Consider the following 16762-nt stretch of genomic DNA (forward strand, 5'->3'; position numbering starts at 1 on the left):
CGCAGGGCTCGAACTCACAAACGCGAGATCATGACCTGAGCCGAAGTCGGATGCTTAATGGACTGAGCCATGTAGGCGCCCCCGGCTGAGTGTCTCTAAACCAGTCGTGGTGCTGCCCAGCGGTTGACGGCTCTGGGGCCCTTCGCCTTGTGTCTGAGGTTCCTCAGTGGGACAGTGAGGCTCTTTGAGAAGACTAAATGCGGTAATGGATGTGAAGCATGTAGAGTAACAGCCAGGGTTTTGTTGAGCTCAGTAAATATACATGCACAATACATCCCTATTATTATTACTTAAAACTTGTATGTTATGGGGCGCCTGGGTGGCTCAGTCAGTTAAGTGTCCCACTTGGACACAGGTCATGGTCTCTTGGTCTGTGGGTTCCAGCCCCGTGTCGGACTCTATGCTGACAGCTCAGAGCCTGGATGGACCCTGCTTCCGATTCTGTGTCTCCCTCTCTCTCTGCCCCTCTCCTGCTCACGCCCTGTCTCTCTCTCTCAAAAATAAATAAACATTAAAAAACAAGTAAGAAAAAAAAAAAGCATTTCTTGTTGACATTCCAAGGAGGTTGGAACAGAAGTGTAACAAGGCTCTCTTTGAAAGTGCAAAGTAGCTGAAGAGTGTGGCACAAACACTTTTTGTTCCGTGGTGCAGAAGGGAATAGCATTTCTTGTAGTCTCCCCCAGCCACATTTATTCGTAGGAGGCAATGCAAAAGAGCACTGTTTGTGGAGGAGGGAATGGCTTGCCTTTAAATAAGGAATTGTTTAATTAGATCGGTTTTGTCTGGGAACATATAAGGCACTGTTGCTGAGAGAAACATTCCAGGCCTGGACAGTCGCCTGCACCTCATTGCTGAGCCACTGTCATGGAGGAAATAATTTTGGACCGTTAATATTTGCTGTTTGTTAAAAATAGACTGCTTACATCTCTTCATTAGGAGGAAGGCAGTGCTTTCTCGCCCCTGGCAGAGTTCGTTGCTCGTTGCAAGAATATGAAGACCGAGGCACAGAAATCCCCAAATAAACCCCCTTTCCAGCAGCACGTTACAGCAGAAAGATTGAAGACGTGCGCTTGAACATTGCAGTACGGTTTCACTGTGCTTTGGTGAAATAGGGAATCACAGCCTTGGGCATGTGTTTTATTTGCTTGTCGTGACTTTGAAATCTTGCAAGAGCCGTGGAAACCGAGCTCTTGTTAACGTGAGGTACGCCAGGCTTGCGTTTTGAGAGTCTGATCAAAACCGCTGTGCTCTGCTGTTTCCTTAGGCATAGGACCCACACAATACTCTAATTGTGCACAGCATATTGTTGTGTATCACAGATGAAAGCACAGCTTTCTTTTCTGCTCGGGAGGGGGTACGCCAGCCCCAAAGTCAAGACATCCGCACATGTTCCTTCTAAATGTGAAGGGTTTATTCAAGAGCATCATGGGACATAATTTCTATTCTCTTTGGCTGTCCACACTGTTACCCTTGACATTTTACTGCCTGTAAGACATGTTTTTCTTTAAGAGGAAACTTTTTACAGGTTAATTTTTTTTTTTATTTATGCCTAACTCCTTCCTAAAAGTTAGCTGTGGTAGGTGCTAATAAATGCAGCCTTGAGGCTAGCATAAGTAGAATTAAATACAGATTTTTTAGAGTTTCTTAGATTGCCATGGTTGTGCTCGTGTGCGCGCGCGCGTGTGTGTGTGGTGTGTGTGAGAAATTCCACGTGGCATTTACAACTATAAATTGTAAAAGAATTTTTGCAAAAAATTTGCTCAGATTCCCGTCACCCTGACAAAACCTCCGAATTCCATCTCACGTGTTATGTTTGCCTTTTTCCTAATGCCACTGTTGTTTTTTTTTTTAACACAGGTGTAGGCATACATACACTTTTATTTTTTTTTTTATTTTATTATTATTTTTTAAATGTTTATTTCTTTTTGAGAGAGAGAGAGAGAGAGGGAGAGAGAGAGAGAGAGAATGTGCGCATGAACCGGGGAGGGGCAGAGAGAGAGGGAGACACAGAATCCGAAGCAGGCTCCAGGCTCTGAGCCATCAGTACAGGCCCTGATGTAAGTCTCAACCTCATGACCCGCGAGATCATGACTTGAGCCTAAGTCATGATGTGGCTTAACCGACCGAGGCACCCCTGGAATACTGTTCTGTTGCATAGGTTTACCATTAATTACTATCCTCTTGTCCTAGGATTAGGTAAATCTTATGTCATTCTGTCTTGTAAATAATGCCTTAACATTTTTTTTTAGCATTCTGCTTTTTGGTCATCCAACGAAAAGATTTCCATTCGGTTGGAAGTGTGGCTTACGGCAAATAGTACCACAGTCGTTTCAAAAAGGATTATAATTCAGGGTGTGTCCTTGAGTTGTTCATGTGTTAACCAATGTCTTTACTAATTTTGTTGAACTTTTAGGTCCCTTCTTCTTGCTTCGAGAAGTTAACACAGAGTTAAATATTTTTTTGTGGAGATTTTTTGTGCACATCTCTAATCGTGGTGATAATGACGGGCTGAAAATTTTCAGCCAGAGATAGATGTGCAAAAACTGTAACTTTTAAGTTTGTCCCTACTAAACTTAATTTAGCTTTCGCGCTACATTGCCAGTTATAAGCGGCTTCCTTCTGTTTGGGCCGGTTATGGTAGAGGTTTGTCTCCCTCTACGGCTGGGAAGCAGGTAAGCCCTGAGGGGTCTACAGACCTCTGTAGCCTGGGTGAGGGCCTCAGGTCCCTGTGCCGTTGGGGTCTTGCTGGCTTCTGCTTGAGTGGAGCCCCTCCCTGTGGTCTTGGGCATTAGGCTCTTGCTGCTGGTTTATCTGCTGTTCGCTGCAGCATCTTCCATGGCTCCTGGTAGCAGGTTCACACTCAACATTCTCCTGAATGCAACCGCAAGACCTTCTCGGGCCTACCAGTTCTCAGCTGGCCTGTCTGCTGTTCTGGAGCCTGGGAGAGGGGCCTGAGAGATGCCCTGGACCCATGTATTTCATCACCCTCTGGGCCTTCTGGAAGCAATGCTGGCCCATCTCCCAGGGCTGCATCCTGGGAAGCCAGACAGCCAATCTCCCAACAGTGATAACCTGTGTCATTCCTCCGGACTTCTCCAGGATCCCATCAAGATTTGAGGTCCCACCGCCTCTGCTGTCAACCCCCCCCCCCCCCCCCCACTCCCACCCCATGTCAAGTTGCTAGTCCCGCTCCGCTGAATCCCTCCTTCAACGCACTGGCCAAACTCGATCTCCTTTTTTTGGGCAGAAAAATAACCCTTTCATCATTAAGAACTTTTCTTCCCTCCACGATTGTAGTAGAAACTTCGTGCTTTAAATTCTTCCATTTTGCTCTTGATCTATATAAAGACAAGTTTTTAGAATTTTAAAAAGAAAAAAAACCTATCTTTTCAACATTGGTAGACCGCTTTGATTTATTCAGATTGATCTCTGCTTTTAGTTTATAAAACCCCGCTTGGGAGCTGGAAAACCCAGAGATTGGCTCTTTGTCAGAAGCTGCATTGCCTCTCCCTGTGGAAGAAAGGACACATGGAAAATTCTGGCGGCTGCCTGAACGTTGGGTGGGAAAGGGAATCGGTACAAAGGCAGCAAGGAGGAGACTGGGGACGCCGGCTCTTAATAGCTCAACAGTAGTTGCGGTGTATGGAGTTATTCTACCCACAGTCTGCATGTTAACTTAGTAGATGTAGAATGATATTAATAGTAAGTGCTTATCAGTGCCAGGCACTGTTTCAAATAGTCTTATATATTCTTTTGTCCCAACAACCCTGTCAAATGGTACCACTGTTCCTACCCCTGTCACATGAGCTAAGAGCCAAAATGCAGCAAGCTGGTGTAACTCTTCAACCAGTAAGTGGTGGATCCTGGTTGTGTAGCAGGGTATTCTGGCTCTGTGTTGACTCTTGGAACCACAAAGTCCATTCTTGGTTGTGGGATGGGATCAAGTACTGCATTTGATTATTATTATTGAAGGTAGGTCTTTTGTTCTCTTGTAATTGTAATTTGATTCTCTTCTTAACAGGGGTTCGATCATTTCCTAAAAGGCTTTATCCCCCCCCCTCCCCCCCCATTTAGGAAGATGCGATCCCTTTATTGTTTTAGTTTGTTTCTGTACTTATGTATATTACTTTATTAACTTAGTGTTTCTCCAGTTTGGATAAAGAGGCCTTCTCAGTTTCAGCTGCTTGTAGTCACCAAAGTTTAATATCTGTATCATCCCAGGCCAGTGATTTGCTTTCCAGAGTTGTATAATTTTTAAAACCGGTTTATTATGGAAAAGTTCAAACATACACACAAGTGGAGAGATTAGTAGAATGACCTCTTTCATGTGCCCAGCACTCAGTTTTCAACTCATGGCCAATCTTGTTTCGTCTATACCATGATTTGTTCATAGCGGCTCTACCGACATTTTGGGCCGGGAAATTCTTTGTTGTGGGAGGCTGTCCTCTGCCTTTTAGGATGTTTTGCGGTATTCCTGGCCTCTACCCAGTAGATAGCAGGAGCATACCCCCACCACCATTTCTGGTTATAACAACCAAAAATGTCTCCCGGGAGGGGGGCAAGTCGTCCCCAGTTGAGAAGCACTGATTTCTACTCAGTCCACTCTACCCATCCCTTCAAGGTTATTTGGAAGCAGATCCTATACATCAAATACAATCCACTTTGGGATGCATTTCTGAAAAACAATGCCTCCAATTTTGTTGGCCCTATAGAGAGGAAAGGAGCCAAGATCTCATTCTGTTCCTGTAAGAACTGTTGTCATGGCAGCCCGTCACCGTTGGCCGCAGAAGTAGCAAATGCAAAGAAATTGGTGTCATGCTTCTGCCTATACTTAAAAAAAAAATTGTGATAAAATACACAAAATATGAAATTTTCCATTTTAACCATTAAAAACATTTCCTTTTACGTGTATTTATTTTTGAGAGAGAGAGTGAGACAAAGTGAGAGTTGGGGAGGGGCAGAGAGAGAGGGAGACACAACCATTTTAACCATTTTTAAGCATATAGGATAGTTCAGTGGCATTAAGAACATTCACGTTGTTGTGCAACCATGCCACCACCCATCTCCAGAACTCTTTTCATCTTGCAAAACTGAAACTCTGTATCCACTAAATAATAAGCCGGTTCCCTCTACCCCTCAGTCTCTGGAAATCACTGTCCTACTTTGAGTCTCTATGAATTTAACTACTGTATTCTAGGTACCTCATTTAAGTGGAATCATAGAATAGTTGTCCTTTTGTGACTGACTTATTCACTTAGCATAATGCCCTTGAAGTTCATCCATGTTGTAGCATATGCCAGAATTTCCCCCATTTTAAGGCTGAATAATATCCCACTGTATTTATTTGCCACATTTTTTTTTAACCCATTCATCTATTGGTAGACACTTGGGTTGCTTCCACCTTTTGGCTATTGTGAATAAAGCTGCTACAAACGTGGGTGGAGAGATCTTTCTTCAAGACCCTTTTTTCAGTTCTTTTGGGTAAATACCCAGAAGTGGGATGGCTGGATCATATGTACTTATATTTTTAATTTTTTGAACCGCCATATTGTTTTCCACAGTGGCTGTACCATCTTACATTCTTACCAGCAGCATACAAGGGTTCTGATTTCTCCTGATTCTTGCCAACACTTATTATTTTGTTTTTAAAATAGCCATCCTAATGGATGTGAAGAGGTGGCTAACTGTGGTTCAGCTTGTGCCTTTTAAGATGTACATCTGGTGGCTGAAAAGCAATCCTGCTAGGAGCCTCCTGCGAGAACTGAGTGGTGTTGCTGTGTGTGTGTGTGTGTGTGTGTGTGTGTGTGTGTGTGTGTTTCCGTGTGTGTGTGTGTGTGTGTGTGTGTTTCCACTTTTGCCTTGGAACGGTTTGCCAGGGAACATTCATCCAGCCATCCATGACTCACTCCCGGGAAGAGGATGGGGGTGTGGGTTGTGTCTGTGTGTAGGAGGAAGCTTTTAGTCCCAAGGGTCTTGCATTTAGGCATTAACCACTACCAGTTAAGGGAAAGGATTTGAGTTAGATTAGGATCAGAGACCGTTACAGACTAGGTCTCCCAAAGCACATGTTTTGGAACCCCCCTCCGCCCCCCGAAAAAAGCAATTGACACCCAGAGCATGTGCGTCTTCTTTTCTTAACTTGCTGGTAGTGACAATATCTTGCCCGCTGTACCCAGTATCTGGCATAGAGCACCAGCCAGTCAATGTTTGTAGAATTAATCAATGAATTACCAAAGCTCACCCAGCTGACACCCGAGAGTCAGAACTAGGATATCCAGTTCGTTACACCTGAGATCATGGTGGCTGAAAAAGGGCAGATTGCTTCAGTGGCCCAGTGAGTCTTTGTTTCCTCCTTATCGATCACGAGGGTGACGAGATCAGAGGTAGTTTCCCCACAGTGACCCTTATTCTTCCTTGGAGGTGGGTTAGAAGGACCCACCTTCCTTAAGACAAGCCAAGCTGATGAGACTCTCAGCAGGCTGAGGATGCCTGGGCCGGCTGAGTGACGACCATTGAGCTTAAATCTGTTGTCTCATCCCTGCCGCACGACCTTCACCAATCTCCTTCTCGTTTATTTGTGCTTTTCTTCTTTATGAGAAAGTCTAGTTCCTCCTGGGTGCCTCTGAGGGTCTTTCTTATTATACTTCTAAACCAGGTGCTTTCCATCTTGCCTGAATATCAGAACCACCTGAACGCCTTGGAAAGTCCTGATGTCAGGCCAGTTATGTCAGAATGGTTGGGGATAGGATCCAGGCAGCAGTATTTTTTTTAACGTTTTTTAATTTATTTTGAGAGAAAGAGAGGAAGAAAGAGAGAGAGAATCCTAAGCAGGCTCCACACTGTCAGTACAGAGCCCGACGCGGGGCTCAATCAGACTCACGAACCGCGAGATCATGACCTGAGCCGAAGCCTGACACTTAACTGCACCACCCAGGTGCCCCAGGCAGCAGTATTTTTCATGTCTTTAACTGCTCCCGCGCCTCAGTTTTTACCTAGTTCAACAGTTTTTTTCCTAGTTGTCAGCCTGAGTCTCATCCCTCCTTAACTGTGAAACTTCTCATTATTTACTTCGGATCTAAAGAGGGTGTAACGTAAGAGAATAATAATCATGTACTAACTTCGAGCCATGTTAATGTTACTTTACAATTACTTGTGGGTTCTTGTGTTCCTTTCTCAGAGTATAAGGTCTGCTAGGCAGGCAGCGTGCCTCCTTTCTCCTGTATCCCAGGGCTTCTCAAAGTGACTGTGCACCCCCATTTCTTGGGGGGCTGTTAAAGCACAGATTGCTGGACCCACCTTGGGAAGGTCTAATTTAGTTAAGTCTCAGGTGGGGCACGAGAGTTTGCATTTCTTTTCTAAAAAATTTTTCCGAGATCATGACCTGAGCCTAAGTTGGACGCCGAACCGGCTGAGCCACCCAGGTGCCCCGAGAATTTGCATTTCTGATGGTTTTCCAGCTGCGGCTGCTGGTCCCGTGACTGCACGTGAGAACACGATCTACCCTTTGGATCATTCCTCACGTGCAGGGGTGCTCGGTAATTACCGGCAAACCTCAAGGAATGGAACCAATTTCCCCTGAGCTGCTCTGCTGCCTGGGGGACCGTATTCTGCTGTGGCCGAGAGAATGAAAGAACGTGTGATTGATCACCTACAGATGATCATAACTTTGACTTTCCAGTTGCCAATTCTTTTACATTTGGACCCTCACTAAGGTGATTATTCTTCTCTCCATTGTGTGTGTGTGAGAGAGAGAGAGTTGGCGGTGGCGTGTTTAGGCTACACGAAATGATAGGACCGCGTCATGCAGACCAGAATCACGGTTCACCTCCTCTCTGTCTTCCAGGGTAGAAAGCCAGGGCAGGCAGTAGCGGGGATCGGTGTTTGGAAAGGTCCGCGAAGAGTGGTCTCCAAACAGAGGGGAAACTCAGCACAGTTTTCCAAAACGAAACAGAAGATTCTCTGAAAAGTCTTCCTGTGAATTACCAGGGGCCCCAAGTCATCTTGGTTTTTATCGGGAAAACAAAGTGAGCTCAGGAGGAGCTAATGTTGCTGCCTCCGCCCCCGCCGGGAGACAGCCCTAATGAATTTCACCAGCAGCTACAGTTTTTTGTCGTGTGAGAAACTGTGGAGGCTGAATTTGAGGCTCTATTCAGGTATTTATATCCTCGATCCTTTTTCCGTTAAGTGTCTTCTAGAAGCTAAGTTTTCCCTCCGAACACTCTGAAAAGTTTGAACCGCTCTTCCTGTTGTAATTAATGGTTACATCACTTGATGCATTTGGGTTTTGTGTTACATCAGCCGGTCTTTCCCCGGGGTATCAGGGAGTTATTTTATATTTTTGAGAGATAGATGAATGAGACTTTTCTAAGGAAATTTGTTGCCTATTTTAAATAATTGGATAGGGTGGCGTTGGAAGTGTAAGGTGGGGGTGTTTCTTTTTTGTGTGTGGCTTTTTAGTGCCAGTCCTTGAACTTGAGCTGTCCTCTTGTTCATTTGGTGTTCATGTGTTTTTATTTTATTTTTTTCATTTGGTGTTAAGTTAAAATGAGAAAAATTAGAGTCAAACAGTTGATGATGACTTTGGAGAGAAGCCTTTAGTTTCTCAGGTATTTCATGAGGGACGCGTCACGGATTTAGTTCATTTGTGCCTCTTACAGAACACGTGCTTTATCTTAGGATAGCGCTGGGGATGCGGTGGAAAGAGACCCGGCAAACTGACCTCACAGGCCCTCTACATTGAAAAGCCCTCTGTGTTGTGGGTGAGAAAGCAAGCTTGGCTAGTCTTGAAAAATTAGACGTGAAATCTACCCCCAGAATCAAGAGCCTACTGTATACACTATATGGTATGGTGGCTAACTTGACAAATTATATGTATATAAAAAATGAAAAAAAATTTGAGAACGAAACTCAGGTTTCTCACTTCTCACATCAGATGAGTGCCTGGTTACCCGGTCAGTCTCCTGAACCTTTTCTAAACAAACACTGTGCTGAGGAAAAAGTCCAAGTTGCAGATGCACCCAGATGCGGAAATCCAAAAAGACCGGAGAGAATTCGCACACAGGCAGAAGGATAAATAAAGGTTTTGAGTCTCTCTCTCTCTCTTCCCCCCAAACAGGTGAATTTTGTAGCATGTCAGCTCTTTGCCCTGTTCGCCGCTTTCTGGTTCCGCATCTACTTAAGTCCTGGTAAAACCAGTCCCGATGTCCGGCACGCATTTGCCACCATTTTTGGCATCTATTTTGTCATCTTTTGTTTTGGCTGGTGAGTATGAGCCTCAGAAATTCTAGTATTTATCATTTGGGTGTGTTGGGGCAACATTCTTGGCATTTCCCAGGCAGGAAATGAAATATATACTCCTATTGTAAAAAATATATATATATACTCCTATTGTTTTTTTAATAGATATATATACATATATACATATATAAACACACGCATATATATACACACATATATATAAACACGCATATATATATGCACACATATATATATATACACATACATATATATACACACACATACACAATTACATGTGTATACACACACACATACACACACACTACTATTGTATATTCTAGGAATCTCATTTATTGTAAAGAACCTAGAACCAATAAACTGACTATCCATTAGAAGTCAGTTCGGTGAATTTTTTCTAGAAATTGTGCTTCCATTGATGTTACCCTGGGTCAAGCAAGTGGAATGCTATAAGGTTTCATTTTCCGGATGAGGAACCTTTCTTACCTGTTGTAGATATTGGTGTTTTTCTTGCATGACAATAATAATTGATGTTAGTCCTGTGCGTAAAGTAGAAGAGTTTTAGTGCTGGTCTTAGGAAGTGTGAGTCGTTGCTCAACAGCGAGAGCCTGCGGATGACTCTTTTCTCTACCAGATAAGCTGGCCAAGTACCCTGGGAGTGGCACTTCTCGGGGAAAGAGTTTTAGGAACCAACATTTCGAGAAATACAACTTAAGGACTTTTGTGAATTCATTCAGGATACTATAATACTGCTGTTCTTCCTTCAGTAAAAATTTGAGAAAAGATGATGAGTATGTTGAATCAACTACCAGGTAAAAGTCTTGGTATCTGGTGAGGATCAGTTTTGGTCCTGGTGCTTTAAAATTAAAAAAAAAAAAAAAAGTTCTAAAGAGAGAAAGAACTCTTCTGGACTCTCAGTTGTATGTGTGCCAAAGTGCAAGCCTTCCATTTATGGATCCTGACATTACTGGCACCACAGGTGACAGACTGTGTCATGACTTCCTCCTGCTGCTTCAAGATCTAGTCTAGTACCTTAATCACACAGAGCAAAACTCTTTGATGTATTTTCTGTTGCATAAACATGACTTAGCAGATCATGTGCTTTCTGGTGGGGGCATAGGCGGAGCACAGTGTGCGTGTCCAGTAGGCATGTTCATTTGGAATATACTCAACGCTCCTCCTTCTCTCTCCCTGATGTCTTAAAGGTACTCTGTGCATCTTTTTGTGCTGGTGTTAATGTGCTACGGGATCATGGTCACGGCAAGCGTATCCACTATCCACAGGTAAGATTCTGGGAGTGAGCCGTGCAAGGTGAGGTTTTTTCCCATGACCTGTGAAATGTGTTTCTAGGGTCAAGGGGCACTTGCCCCACGTGCCCGTCACAAGTGGCGTATCCTAAGTTCTCTGGGATATCAGAAGGAGACATGGGGGCCCTAAGTGCTGGGAGCAGTCAGAGGAAGCTTTGTGAAAAGGGTGGCAAGCCCCTCGTGTCAGAAGAGCAGCAGCTGTATGGTAGCCACAAATTGGAAACCGCCCAGATGGTCACCGCAGTGGAATACTACTCAGCAGGAAAAGGGAACGAAGGATTAATAGCACACGATGGTATGGATGAATCTTCAAAGTAAATGTGCTGAAGGAAGGAAGCCACACACATTTCTATTCTTGAAAATGCAGACTAATCTGAAGTGACAGAGAACAGATCAGAGGCTCCCCGGGGTGGGGCGGCACAGGGAGATGTGACAGGGATCGGAGAGGCAGGAAGACACTTGGGGGGTGACGGATATGTCTGTTATCTTGAATTTGGCTGTGGCTTTCCAGGCGTGGACCCGTGTCAAAACTTTGTGTACTTCAAATATGTATACTAAAACGGTCAAAAGAGGAAGAAATATTCTTACTGTGCTATTTTGATTTGAAAGTAGAGAAGTAACTTAATTCTGCCTTGAAGGCAACGTGCTTGGATAATCGATTCAGACACCTGGGTATCTGTTTAGCATTGTCTGTGTTTCCTGTGGTCTTTGTGAAACCCCAGCATTCGTTCTGTCTTTCTGTAACACTGAAACGTGAAAACACAGTCCACTGTTGTGTCCACAGAGCCTAGAACGGTATTTGTCACAAGTAAAGTCTCCATAAATATTTACGGAATGAATGAATACCTTTGAAAAGACATTTGTCCTGTTGTAAGTTCTTTTCTGATGGCTTCCCTGAAAAAGCAGATGCCTTATTTTAGTTTCAGAAAGCTCTTTGATTTTTTTTTTTAGAGAGAGAATAGAGAGAGAGAGAGAGAGAGAGTTCATGTGCAAGTGGGGGTGGGGCAGAGGGAGAGGGAGAGAGAATCTCAAGCAAGTTCCATGCCCAGCATAGAGCCCAGTGTAGAGCCCAACACAGGGCTCGATCTCATGAGCCTGAGATCGTGATCTGAGCTGAAATCAAGAGTCTCTGAGCCCTAGAGGCTCAACCAAGTGAGCCACCCAGGCTCCCTGAAAACTCTGATTAATAAGACTATTAGCACAATAGTTTTCCTTCTGCAAATCATTGAAATTTCACTTTTTAATGTATAATCTTGTAAATTACTTACGATAAATTTCCTGTTTCCGAGGGAAAAAAATTTTAAGGGAAAATACTTTTGTATGCTTTAAAATTTTATTTTCACCCAACTTAGTGTCTGGATGAGTTCTGAAAAATTGAATGGCCATCCTCTTCCTTCTGAATGCCCTCCTTGAAAGGGATAGTGTCACTCCTTCAGAAGGGAAATAGGAAATCTGTATTTCTGATTTGGTAAGAATGGGCTTTGGGAATGCTCCATATTATGACAAAATGCCGTTGTCAGTGGGCGGTGAAAATGTCTGGCTTTCCCCAAACTTGAGTTTGGAAGCCATTCAACAGTTAGTAAGAATTGGGTATATCTCTGTAGCATATTTTTAACTACCTTACAAATTGTGATTTGTCAGCTCTCTCCACACTCGTGTGATCCCGATCGGTGTGGACCATTTTTCAGAGAGTCAAGAACCTGCATGCACATGCTTGTTCTGTGCGGGGCCCAGTGTCAGCCTCTGGCCAGGAATGGAACACTCCAGCCTTGGCTGAGCCGAGCAGTTTACGGACAGGCTGTGTCTGTCCCACCACAGTAATATTGTGGTAGCAGAGGCCCGGGTCATAAGACCAAAAAGGACTCCAGCACAAGCTCTTTCTTTGCCAGGACTGCGGAAGGAGGGAGTGGTTCATGGTTCCTGACGGAGGGAAATTGCTTCCTATTGATGCAGGGAAAGAACATGAGACTGGAAATCTGGCTCTCTCTGGCAGTGTGAGTTCAGAAGGGTCATGCAGCCTCTCTGTACATCAGATTTCCCACCTATAAAATGTGGCGTGTGTGATAGTTTGAACTTAAGGTTTCTTCAGGATCAGGGTTTCGTGATTCTTTGTGAATCGTTTTCTTCCCCTTGCCGAGCCAGTTACAAGAGTTCCGTCACATGGCTGGGGAGAGTCGGGGAGGGTCAGGCTTTGCCGCTATGGGGAGTTAACCGATTTCTAGACATACTGTTTTCTCTTTGTCTACAGATTTCTTGGGGTGCCAACTGTTTCCTTCCTAAGCCACTGTGTTGGGCAGAAATCACAGGTGTTAATTGATCATATCCAGACCGACTGGAGCAGAATATAGTTTGTATCTCCTAGGATAGACCGCCTCTGTGAGAACATGATGATAAGTTGCCAATTTTGGGGTACCTGCTTTGTGCCAGGTGCCAAGCCATGCTCTTTTAAATAGATATGTTTCAGGGTGTGTGGGTGGCTCAGTCGGTTGAGCGTCCGACTTCGGCTCAGGCCATGATCTCACAGTTTGTGAGTTTGAGCCCCGCGTCGGGCTCCCTGCTATCAGTGCACAGCCTGCTTCTGATCCTCTGTCCGTGCCCTCCCCCTCTTTGCCCCTCCCCTGCTCATGCTCTCGCTCTCTCTCTCATAAATAAGAACAAAAACATTACAGAAAATAGTTCTGTTTCATTATTTTGAATCTATAAACTCTTACTTAGTATATCATGTAATATATTTAATACTTCACGTCATTATTACAAATATATTCTCTCTAGGACAATTAATTGGGATACAGACTCCCCCCCTCCCCACAGGTTGAAGAAATGAATGCTCAGAGAGGTAAATAGGTATACAGATAGGGAATTTTCATAAATGAATACATCCATGTTACCACCACCCAGGTCAGCAGGGGAATGTTACCATCACTCATGCCCCAGTCTCTGCCACATCCTTCCTTCAAAAAATAGCTAGTATTTAAACTTCCCACATTAGCTTTGCCATTGCTGGGCTTTGAAGTCCTGTTGGTCTGTCTCCAGAACATGATGCGTAGTCTCTCTACCACTCCTGGATTCCTTAGATTTTTCAGGTGCGTCCAGAGCATGAATGCATTGTGCTGTTGTCTCGGGACACAGTACTTGTTATAACTACTGAGCTGAAGTCCCTTTCTTCGCTGGGCTGGGGGGCAGGGGAAGGTATGGGTCTAGCTCTTGTGAAGGAGAAAGAGGAAGCAGGTATGGTTGCATTCAAGGGGGCCGTGGGAGAATTTGTCTTTTGTATCTGCCTCGTGCTTTTGCCTTGACCTTCACGAACTGGCTGGAGAGAGAACACAGAGGCTGGAGGCAGAAGGGCCTAACTAGCACCATTCTGCTTCTGCTCAGCCCTTCAGGGAGTTGTTTTCTCTCAGTCCTGCTTTGTTCATCGTCTTTCTGTTTGGGAAAGGGTTAAGGATGAACCCGAGGCAGGGAAAGTCTTATTTTGTGTCAGGACGTCTTTGTTTGCAAAGAGAACGTAAAGTTATGTAGTGCTTTAGAGTTTACAGAACTGCTTCACGCCCACTAGCTGGCTCTCTCTTGCTACCAAGTGCATTTTTATGATTCTTCCCTCACCATTCGGTCTCCATGAGTTATTTTAACATGAACTCATGAATTTCAATATAATTTGAGAATATGCTTCATCTCTGTTTTATGACCCATGTTTCAGTGTTATACCTTCTAAATTTATGTCTGTTTCTAATGGGCTCCTGCACCATTTAAAATGTTGAATGTGCTCCTTTCAGTGCCTTTCAGCTAACCATACATGAACCCCCTCTATGGCCAAGGGTTGGGGTGCTCCAGGTCATGGTGAGTTGGCGTAACAGACACATGCATATAATTTCAGCATCATAATGATGAGGTTGGCATGGAGCACTGGAGATATACCAGGAGCGGAACAGTGAATTGTGCTGGGGGTAGGAGGGGAGGGGTGGAGCAAGCCGGTGCGGGGGGGGGGGGGGGGGGGAACTGACCCGGAGCCCGGCCTTACCTGGTAATTAGACAGTTCCTAGGTAGGCTGGAGGACGGAGGAGGGAGTTGCAGGCAGAGGAAGGGGTGTGCAGAAGACATCTGGCCTGGAGCTGTAATTGTGGAGAGAGAGCGGCCGGTGTCGTCTGAGCATAAGTGGACGTGGGGTGTGCTCAGAGAGGAGTCCACGAGGGAAAGGTAGAGCTCCGTCCAGGAGCACATCGCCTGCTGCGTTTAGGAGTTTTGATGTGACTGGACAGTGGGAGCCATTGGAGACTTTTAAGACAAATAATATTTATTTGGTTTTTGTTCACTTAGCACCCAGGAGGCCACTCTTGTGAGTGAAACACACAAGACGTTCTTGCCTTCATGGTCTAGTAAGGGAGACAACAGTTAATTTGATGATCATGATGAAAAAGAAGACCACAGACCCAAAATGGAGTCACGTAGGCCAACTCACCAAACTAGGGCTTAGGGCAGTTTCAAACTGCCCCAGAAATGTAAGTCTTAACCAGTCAGCCAGGAATTTTCTGGTCAGCACTGTTGGCCTCTGGAGTCTATCCCATGGGCCCTCTCCATCCCCCAAAGGGAACATGAGGTCATCTGCGTGAGGAGACCCTTCCTCCTAAGAGAAAGTGGCCTTGCCTGAAACAATCCCTTCTTTTCCTAGTCATCTCCCTGTGCCACCCTCCTTCCTGTAAAAACCTTCCATTTTGTGCAACTCCTCGGAGCACCCCTCTATTTGCTAAGTGGGGTGCAGCCAGGTCAACAAATCGCTTAATAAAGATAATTCGATCTTCAAAGTTTACTCAGTTGAATTTTTGTTCTTTAATGTCACGTATGTGTGATTACAAATTGATGAATGTTCTGAATGATGCACGTGTGTGTGTGTGTGTGTGTGTGTGTGTGTTTGTGTGTGTGTGTGTGTGTCTGTCTTTGTGTTGCTGGTTCGTACCCCGGTGGTCGTGGCAGGTGTCGGAAGGAAGCCAGGCCGTGATCTTGGTGTGTGGTAACTGAAGCCTCAGGCTTGGGCAGGGGTGTGCCCAGCAGGGCACTGGGAATGCTCACACCTAAGGAGTAAGTGGAGGAAGACAAGCTGAGCAAGAACCTTGGAAGCATTAACCAGAGAGGCGGGAAGCAGTCACGGAGAAGAGAAGCCAAGAGAACAAAGTATTTCAGGAAGGGAGGGGTCGGCGGCATCATGCTGGTTCGGTTTGTATTTTACAAAGATCGTTGTGTAGGCACGATGGTTTCTGAGGAGGAGAATCTGAGCGCAAGATCTTGCAGGTTCTTGCTTCGCAGCTCTGGCTGCACGATGAAATTAACACCTGCTGGGTGTATCCTGTACCAGTTAAGCCAGAATAGCAGGGGTGAGGCCCAGGCATCGGCAATTTGTAAAGCCCTCTGGGTGACTCCATGGTGCTGTGTGCAGGTAAGAAAAGATGAAGGGTCCCAGGCAGAAATGCAAAAGTGAGCGGAGGGGATCAGCTGGGTTGCAGACAAGCAGAGAGGACTTTGTGACTGACGATATGTGGGGAGGGAGGGAGAGGAAGAGGAGAAAGCCGATCGTGTTACTGCCACGCGTAATCATCCGATCTTCTCTCTTCTGCTTTCAGATACTCCTTCTTTGTAGCAATGGGATACCTTACAATATGCCACATCAGCCGGATATACATCTTCCACTATGGAATTCTCACTACAGACTTTTCTGGGTGAGTGTATTAATTTGGGGGGGAGGGCCCGACTGCAGACTTGCACTCCGTCTCTCGGGGTCTGTAAAGATCAAGGCTGCACAGGAGACTCCTTGGTGCTGGTTCAGTCGGTTGGTAAGACTGTGCTAATGAGGTTGGGGCTGAAGGTTTGATTGCTCTGCAGGACTGTTGGCCCTGCTGTGTTGTAAGGTTGGGGTGGCAGCCGATGGCCCGTGGGCCATGTCTGTCCTGCCGCTTGTTTCTGTAGAGTCTCAATGGAACACAACTGGGCACCGGGTCATTACGTGTTGTCTCTGGCCTCTCTTGCACTACAGCGGTGGAGTTGCATAGTCATGACAAAACCATGTCGCCTGCAAAACCTACAGTATTTACTGTCTTCCTCTTTAAAGGAAACGTTTCCAGTCCTCTGGTACAATGCTCTTAACATGGACTTGGTGTTTATCTCCTACTAATTAATAATACAGAAAATTTTCGCTCCCAGCTGATAAATGG

At 45.1% G+C, this 16762-nt stretch overlaps 1 protein-coding gene across 3 annotated transcripts in view; it reads left to right on the forward strand.

Annotated features, from left to right (window-relative positions):
- The window catches only part of MBOAT1 (membrane bound O-acyltransferase domain containing 1), a 112775-nt gene that overhangs the window by 50066 nt on the left and 45947 nt on the right, over positions 1–16762 (forward strand). For 2 of the 3 annotated variants that reach the window (XR_007152088.1, XM_047858253.1), the window contains exons 2-4: positions 9116–9261; positions 10461–10538; positions 16175–16270. Coding sequence is in view for 2 of the 3 variants with exons in the window: in XM_047858253.1 (XP_047714209.1) it covers positions 9116–9261; positions 10461–10538; positions 16175–16270 (320 nt within the window). In the remaining variant the exon portion in view is untranslated. Of the gene's footprint in view, positions 1–8132; positions 8154–9115; positions 9262–10460; positions 10539–16174; positions 16271–16762 lie in introns of those variants that run through there. The other variant, XM_047858254.1, reaches the window with a different exon arrangement.

Source organism: Prionailurus viverrinus, chromosome B2, assembly GCF_022837055.1.
Source record: "Prionailurus viverrinus isolate Anna chromosome B2, UM_Priviv_1.0, whole genome shotgun sequence".
Classification (NCBI taxonomy): Eukaryota; Metazoa; Chordata; class Mammalia; order Carnivora; family Felidae; genus Prionailurus; species Prionailurus viverrinus.